Source organism: Zea mays, chromosome 9, assembly GCF_902167145.1.
Source record: "Zea mays cultivar B73 chromosome 9, Zm-B73-REFERENCE-NAM-5.0, whole genome shotgun sequence".
NCBI lineage: Eukaryota > Viridiplantae > Streptophyta > Magnoliopsida > Poales > Poaceae > Zea > Zea mays.
Window position 1 is genome coordinate 2,379,555 of NC_050104.1, and position 8,489 is coordinate 2,388,043.

General features: G+C 42.6%; 1 protein-coding gene across 1 annotated transcript; it reads right to left on the reverse strand.

The window, feature by feature from the left end:
* Nucleotides 1-226: 226 nt before the first annotated feature.
* Nucleotides 227-5,371, reverse strand: LOC100281938 (calcium binding EF-hand protein). Its single transcript, NM_001154856.1, is given in 6 exon segments — nucleotides 227-520; nucleotides 658-783; nucleotides 906-1,000; nucleotides 4,404-4,489; nucleotides 4,951-5,064; nucleotides 5,190-5,371. Coding segments are annotated over 6 exon segments (669 nt in total). The 5' UTR covers nucleotides 5,287-5,371; the 3' UTR covers nucleotides 227-369.
* Between the last annotated feature and the right edge of the window lie 3,118 nt (nucleotides 5,372-8,489).

Genomic DNA, 8,489 nt, shown 5'->3' on the forward strand with positions numbered 1-8,489 from the left:
TTCGAAGGCTTAACATAAAAGCCGTAACTTATACTGCACAATACATTATTCGCCTGATTGGTTACCTGGTCAGCAGCGTTCAGGTCCAGCGCGTACATTGACTATATTTTGGCTTATGAATGGTTACCTGCATGGCGTGAGTCCAGCCTATATACGGTCGCGCAACCTAGCTGTTTTTTCATCTGTTTACTTGCATACGTGGGGATGTGAGACGGGCATGTATCTATACCGGCCCAGGCTGGCGTAATCTGGGCGGGAGCGGAGCCAGCAACCAATAAAACCCGATTCACATAACAGTCTAGTAATTTCCTAACACATTTTCGTGTTTATTATATATGCTGGTTGCATCTGGCTGAATGCTGAACTCCATCACATTTCGCTTGCTGCAGACGTCCTCTGTTCCTCAAGCTTGTAGAACACACTGCCATCATATATGCCTCTTGCAGAGTCCTTGTGAAGAAAGCCTTGCTTATCACTTGCAAGCTTGTATGTTAGTCCCCATTCTCCTTCAGGCGCAGCCCTGTACAGATAGATAGCAGTATAGGCTATGTTAGTTACAGGGAAAGAAAATTCAGATGAATGGAGTTAATGCTATACTTTAACTCTTGTGTAGTGTCTTGTTCCAGCTTATTAGTAACGATAATCAATGCATGTTACCATGATTCAGGGTCTAATGGGTCTCTATTTGCTAGAATCATCTCCTCAATCTCCTCGAACGTCAACGCATCCGGCCTGACCTTCGCATGCTTCGTGAATATTTCTTCAAACTTTGCAGGAACAAACCTATAATAACAGCGTGGCTTGTTTAGTATGCAGGTAAACAAACCTATAATAATGATGCACTCTGTCATTGTGTAATGTTGATCTGACGTAACAATGCATTATGTCACTGGTACATCAGTTACCTTCCTTCAGCGTCGTATGCACCCGTATCACTTCCATGCATCGCCCTATGGATATACTCTACGTATATGGATGTGTGAGGCAGTGGTGCATCAGCCTGCATTAAATTTAGGTGACGTAAATGACAACGGTAATGATTTACACTCGAGTACCAGCAATAACTCGAGTACTAGCAGTAACAAGTTTGAATAGACCGATATCAATTTCTAGTGTGGTATCTGATTATGGTTAGACTCAAAACAAACATGATTTAACGCTACCAGTTATCTATTACGTTACAAATATATGAACCAAACAACGCCTTAGAAACAAGCAGAGAAGGCGGTGGGGACAATTTTGGCCATTTGTGGAAAACACTAAAGTTGTAGCTAGATAATGTCAAGGATTTGATATGAGTGGCGTGAAAGGGATATAAATTGAAATCAGTGATACTAAAAAGGATTTAAACTTTTTTTTCTCAACCACATAAGAAGAGCTACAATTTTAGTGGCATAAGAGGAATTGACTCATGCTAGAGTCCTAATTGTAGAGCCCAATCAGATTCTAGGCCTGCAGTGGCATGAGTCTAGAATTTTACTCCCAATTTTTAATCCTATTTTCCCTATAAATATTCATCCTCATGTGGAATCGAAACTCTCATTTTTGTTGTACCATTTGCTCAAAACTCTTATTTTTTACTACCTCCGTTCTCGAATATTTGTCGCCCACTAGTCATTTTTGAACTAACGGGCGGCAAATAAAAAAAACGGAGGGAGTATGTTATTTAAAACAAAGATTTTAAGTCATAGCTTGTGTTGGTCACTTGCTTTTGATTGCTATATAATATAAAAAACAAGGCAACATAAGTTAAAAGATTGCAACCTTCTCTCTTTAATCACTCATTCTTCGAAAGATAATTAAAGGGAGAAGATATAGGAGTGGGATAAATATGAGACATAATGTAAGAAAGGAACATTATAGAGTAAGACATGTTATCACTTATCACTTCATCCTTTTCAATATAACATGTAATTACAAATGTACCTTCGGCAGAAATAGTGCGAAGGTACTTCGAATGCTGAGTTAAACAAAGTTGTTAACCCTCGAAAAGGTGAATTTATGCATAGCATTGTTTCTCTATTTATAGGGGTGAGGTATAACTTCATATGAAATTACAAGGATGCCCATGAAGCTTGCACATATGAATCTTAAGTACTACAGTGGCAGCATTGCTTTTTCTCTTTCTTTCTTATTGCACAAGTCTTCAACATTTCCCTCTTCCTTGCATTGTGCATGAAGCCCTTCGACACCGAAGCTAGTGGTCTCGGTATGTTCCTTCGCCACGTATGTGTTCAGGCGAAGCTCTTCTCTAGACGCTTCGACCAAAGGCTATCTTCGTCTATTCTTTGTAATGTGCATGAAGCACACTCAACCTAAAAACAAAGGGTTTTAAGGAACTTCGGTAATATAGGCCCCAACATGTTGCACTCTTATTATTAGAGGGGCATATATGGCTATTTGAGCAATTGTGGAGCTCTGCTGTTCCACAGGAGTATGCTGACATCAATAACTTTTGTTATTTCCACTACAATCTCCTCTATAGAAACTATAGACCTATCCGTCGGCTTCTCAGCCCATCGGTTTGCGTGGTAAGGACGCCGATCCTGTTTGTCGTAGGTGCTGTTGCGCCTCTCTTGCCTCGACACCTTTGAACCTTCAGTCTTTGATCACACCTTTGGTCGAGTCGTTGCGAGCAGAGTTTCAACATATGTTTTCGGCTTGTTTGAAGGAAGTGTTTCGACCTCTAAAGGAGGAGGCTTCTATCATCAAGTTGTGGCTAGCATGTGTGGCCATCCATTTGGAGCATGCAGAGACGTATGGGGAGCATGCTTCTGTCTCTGACTTGGTCGAGCTCTTTGGCCCCTGTTCTTTAGTGAATCACGATTCACCATCGTTGATCCTTGCTTCTCTCACGACAGCCTGCATGGTCATCGACTCCTTGGTGTGTCAGGGCACCAGTGCAAAGACCTAGTCTCCGTCCTTAGCAAGATGCCCACAAGGATCTCTGGTATGGAGATTCATAGAGAGACAGACCTTACCACTAATGAGGTGGTTGCAGGGGCATTTGAAGCAGATTCTCACCAAAGGATGTCCACAGAGTAGACCATTGAGGTGCCTTTAGAGACCTCCATGTTGCTTCAGGCTGTCACCTCTGCTGAAGATGTTGTTGTGGTGGAGGATGCATTAGATGTTGAGGAAACTACCTTGATTGCGCAAACTATTGTCGAGGACCCATCTTTCTTACCACCATCAAAGACGGTCCTTCTCATTCTTTGGTTGAGGACAATACAAAATCTGTTTTGGTGGAGGACGCATCAGATGATGAGGGAGCTACCTTGGTTGCGCAAACGATATTTGAGGACCCCATCTTTCTTACCACCAACAAAGACGATCCTTCTCATTCTATGGTTGAGGACAATACTGAATCTGTTTTGATGGAGGATGCATCAGATGATGAGGGAGCTACCTTGGTTGCACAAACAACATTTGAGGACCCCATCTTTCTTATGACCATCAAAGATGTCCCTTCTCTTGCTATGGTTGAAGACAATACAAAACCTCAACTGGTAAATGATCCTTCGATAGAGACAATGTCTTCTTCAACCACTAGAGCTAGAGAGGATGAAGACCTTGCATGCCCTTCTTTATCTCCCCCTCACCATCGACCATGATAGTTAGGCGTCGGCGTAAGTCCTATATTAGTTCGTCGCGTCGTCAAAGTGTCCTTTGCAAAACGTGGTGTGTTTAAAGATCTGGGCATTGTTGGGATTGACGGTAAGTCCAACGAGAGTTCAATTCAAGCCTGCGCAGACCATTTAAAAGAGTTGTTGCCACGAGACCTTCTCAAGTAGCTTTTGAGTTTAAAAGGTCGCGCCTTTTGGGACTGTGGCAGAAGTTTCTTTACTTTTTCTTTAGATTTTGTGTTTGTTGTGTTGGGTGTTTTTTGTTGTCTGCTCGTGTAACCAGCGTTGTTATGCGCTCTGTTGCTAGGGTGCTGCTGTTGTTGGTAGATTTGGCATAGTTTTTGCTATAGCAATTGCTTTTGTTGTAGTACTCTTCGGGAGGTTGTTGTTTGCCTTTTTTGGGCCTTGATCTTTATCAATATAATTGGCAGCTCTCCTGTCCAGTTCTTTTCAAAAAATATCTTTCTAATAGACAAAATTGCATTCCGACTTAAAGGGTGACCTAAGGCCAGCTGCAACAGTTTATCCATAGTTTATCTAAAACATTATTTTTGTATTGTTCTACACTAGCACTGTTCGTATAGTGGAGTTTAAATATAGATATGAAGATGTGTGGAGACAGTCATCCAGCGACAAAAATTCTAGCAAGAGGACCCGTTGGCTACTCCACACTCTAGGATTTCAGGTTGCTATTTATCTGCCACAAGCACGCTACTAGTATGTATATATTGTTAAACAAAAAAAAGTATGTGTAAGAGAGAGAGAGAGACTGTGTACAGGGCTTGTTATAGGACCAACACCAGCACTGATGGATGCGGCTGTAACCCTGGCATATTCGGCATCGCATCCAATTGCAACGTATCCTACAACACCAAGTGAGAGCACAAATTATAATAGGAAATTTCATACAGTAATTGTACACGTAAAATATCAAACAAGTTCAAATGAGTGACTTTTATGAGAAACAAGACACATGTTTAAAGTTCCCATGATAGTAAGTGTGAGGGTACCTACATGAATGTTTAGGAATATGTGAAAATGATGAGGGAAGAATAACGGGAAACTATAGGTTCGTTAACATATGCCGATTCTAGTCTAAGTGAGAGTAAGAGGTTCATTCTTTTGTCTTCTTTTAATTATGACAGCAAAAGTTCGACAGAAATTAAGATTTCTTTTTGTGGCTTAGATTAGATGAATTAAGTTAGTTGTGTCAAATTATGGTTGGCAATCCAAAAGACCCTACATCGTCAATCTTCGAATCTGACTAACAAAAACTCAAGATTTGTTCATAATCATAAAAAAAGCTACTAGTTTAACCAGTCACCTTCAAAGAGCTCTGAGGCTGTAATAATACCATCCTTATTCCGGTCGAAGAATTCAGCATGCTTCTGAAGAGCAGTCAGGTTGGCAAAATCAACGCTTGCCTCCACATGTGCACCTTTGCATAACACAATAATAGTAACACAGCACGACTCTTGTCCCGTAAATCAACAATTCTTCTGGAACAAGTGGAATATAAGAAGATTAAGGATATAGAGCTCCGCGTTTATACCAAGAACTTACAGCTAATAAAGACCCATAGAAGCAAAGCCGCTGCCGTCACTGGCGGCAAATATGAAGAAGCTGCTTCAGGCGCACGTTGCCGACCCGCCATTGCCATGCCACCGGCTATTCCTGCTTCTTCTGACGGCTATTCCTTCCCAACAGCTAGTAATGAAGCAGAGGTCATCCTGGTAGAAGCCAGTAGGTAGTACTAGTCCTCCGGCTCATTTATGATTGATGCAGATCTTTCGGACAACGAATTGTTGTGAAAAGAGGAGCATGTAAATCCAAGCCGCGTGTGAGCCAATCGGATATGTGGTGTTCCTAGTGGGTGATTGGCGGCAACCAGAACCGTACAGTAAGAATCTTCTCCTTTCCCATACAGGCTACGTGTCATCTAATACCGTCTGAATGGATGGCAGCGTGGCGCACGCGAGCTTCGTCCGCCACGTTCGGCTATTTCCCACGTATTTATGGATGCAGATAAATAAACCTAAGATGTACCGGTACGTGCGAGTCCAACGATGGAACTAACCATGGCTCTCCTAATGCGGCATACATTTCTATATTACAATCGCGGTAGGAAACGGCGCTTCAAAGACTATCCACGTCAGCTTCTAATTTATAATCCGTTGGATACTACATCAACGGCAAAGCGCAGTAGCCAAAAAAAACCAAGTACTGACCATCAGTCTGGAGACTTCCACAAGCTCCACGAAACAAACCTTCGGACCCTTCATCCTCGCCTTTTCACGCGCTCAGCGATGACGCGTTACAATGCATCCTTGTGCTCCTCGCGTCCCTCGCCGCTGCCGTCGTCGCAGCATCCTCGCACACTCACTCGCTCTGCCTCGGCCTGCCACCACCACCACCATCTCGCCTGCTGCTCGCCAATGGCCCCTGCCTCGTCGCCGGTTGCAGGCTCCTCCACTCGCTCCGTCGCCTCCGCCACATCCTCGGGATATGATGCTCTGTCCCCTTCGGATCCGGCTAGCCGTCGCCGGGGACACAACCAAGCTTGGCCTGGGCGCGACAACCAGGTCCAACCGAGCCAGCGGCCGAGGAGATCTGAAGGGGTGAGGGGGTGGGGGGACGCGAGCGCGCACTCTCGGCTCCCGCCCCGCGGGGGAAGCGGAGCGGAGACGGGCGGTGAAGGCGGAAGGCCACGAGGTGTTGGGATTTGGGAGGGGTCAGGTCAGGAGTGGCCGTCCCGCTCGTGAACTCCTGCGCCAAACGCAAAACTGCCGGCTGCAGCCTGCAGTCGCCGGCCGGAACTGGGACGGGTTTGGTTTGGTGATGGCGGCCTGCTCTTGGATCGAGACGGCCCGATTGGATGAATGATCGCGTCGTCGATTAAATAATCACCATCTGATTCTATTGGTTTTAAATCTACTATTGAGTTTGTGATTTGTCTTTCTTATTTTGGTTGTCCAGTTACTAAAACAACAAAAAGACAACAATGTAATGGTGGGTGTTCTGAAGGAGTTTGGGAACATGCTAGCCTATGGTCGTCTAGATTTGTCAATTACCCTCTATTTTACAATAAATAAAGGAGATGAATTTATGTTACATCAACTTCTAAAGTGTGGTTTGGATCAAAATGAATCAGATAACGATGGGCACACAACATTGGTATGTATATGTGATGATGCACATGCGTGTGAAAACATATTTGTGTTAAGCTAGAAATTTAAGTGCTCATTTCATTTTTTAGAGCATATAGCCGCTTCCAGCGAGGACGAGGACGAACAATGTGTCATGACTGTCTCAGATTCTCCTATTCTTCTGGTAGGTTATGTAAATTGTTTTTGAATTTTTGGACATTTTTAGGGAGATATGCATATGGATGGGGACATACTGCTGAAATCAGAGTTGATCGATCCATCCTCAAGGAGCCTGCACCAGACCTTTAGTTTTGGACAGGAAAGAAAACCCTAATGAGGTATGCTCCCATTTTTGTCATGCATTTTATTATTCAGTTGAAGCAAGTGCCCACTACCATGCTGCATTTTCTTCAGTTCGATTGATGCCTGCAGGGTGTCCTGCTGAAGCAAGTGCCTACTACCATGTCTTCAGTTGGATTCATACTTGTAGAGTGTCAAGTTTGTACGTTGCTTCACAAGTCCCTGTTGTATCCAAACTTGACTAGGACAACTTTAACTTAGTCTGCTCAAAAGAGAAGTTGCAAGAACAACTTGATGTGCTTGATCGCCAATGGTATATGTAAGTATCTTCACAAATTGGTCCATGTAGTTTAAATGTAGTTGTCATGTATTTTAGCTTTGAAAGGGACAACCTTGCAGGTATTGGTTGTCTTCTATAGATTGCAAACTCCTAAAGAGTACACATCCCAGTAGATGGCACTTCTTGGCCAGTTCTGTACATAGAAATGCACACAAGATTTAACATTGCTGTTTGACCGAACATTATCCATCTACTTTCAACACATCAATAACACAACAAATAAATAGTTAATAGGTTATTATGATTTCTCATATATGACCTTATGAATTGAGAAGGGGCTACCCAGTCCATTGCTTCGTGCTACTGGATCTGACAGTTTCATGTTCGGATTCTCCATCAGTTCACATGTCTTTCTGATACTATTGCTTACCTTCTACCTTTTATATTGTAATGTTAAATTATTTTAGGCTCTCAAATTCCTACATTTAGCTGCTAGATGTTGTCCAGTGTTGAAAACTACATCACACAATCATCGCTATATTAATATAGCAATAAAGAGGTCTAGATTAAATCATAAACTGAACAAGGTATGCACTACGGGTTAATACCGAACTCAAGCCAATAGTGCACCAGGCGCCAAACAAACTACCTTATGCTTTCAAGGGGCAAGAAAGTTTCTAAATCTTCATCCACCTGAACCTCCTTGATGCTTCGTTGCCATATTCACTCCAAGGAAAAAAAACTTTTTGCAAAAAAGTAGATGTGTATTTTAATGCCCTAAAATAACATTCTTGCCCTTTATATAATATTCCTGAAATTGTGTGTCTTTCCTTCGTCTTTCTCAAAGCTTAGAAATATTCTAAAGGAATTGTTGATTTTTACCTTTGGTTTGTTTGCGCCAAAACGAATGATTATAATGTTATATTATATATGTACCTTCATGTGTAACAGTTCTCCTTTGCATATATATAAATTTGTATGATCATATAGAAACAACGCGCGCGAGGCGCGCGTTAGACACTAGTACGAAACAGGCGGGCAGACTTTGTATGCAAGTGTGACTCTACGTAGATTTAAACAGGGGTGGAAACGGATCGAAGACACACGGATACGAATTCGAATGTCACAATTTAGCAT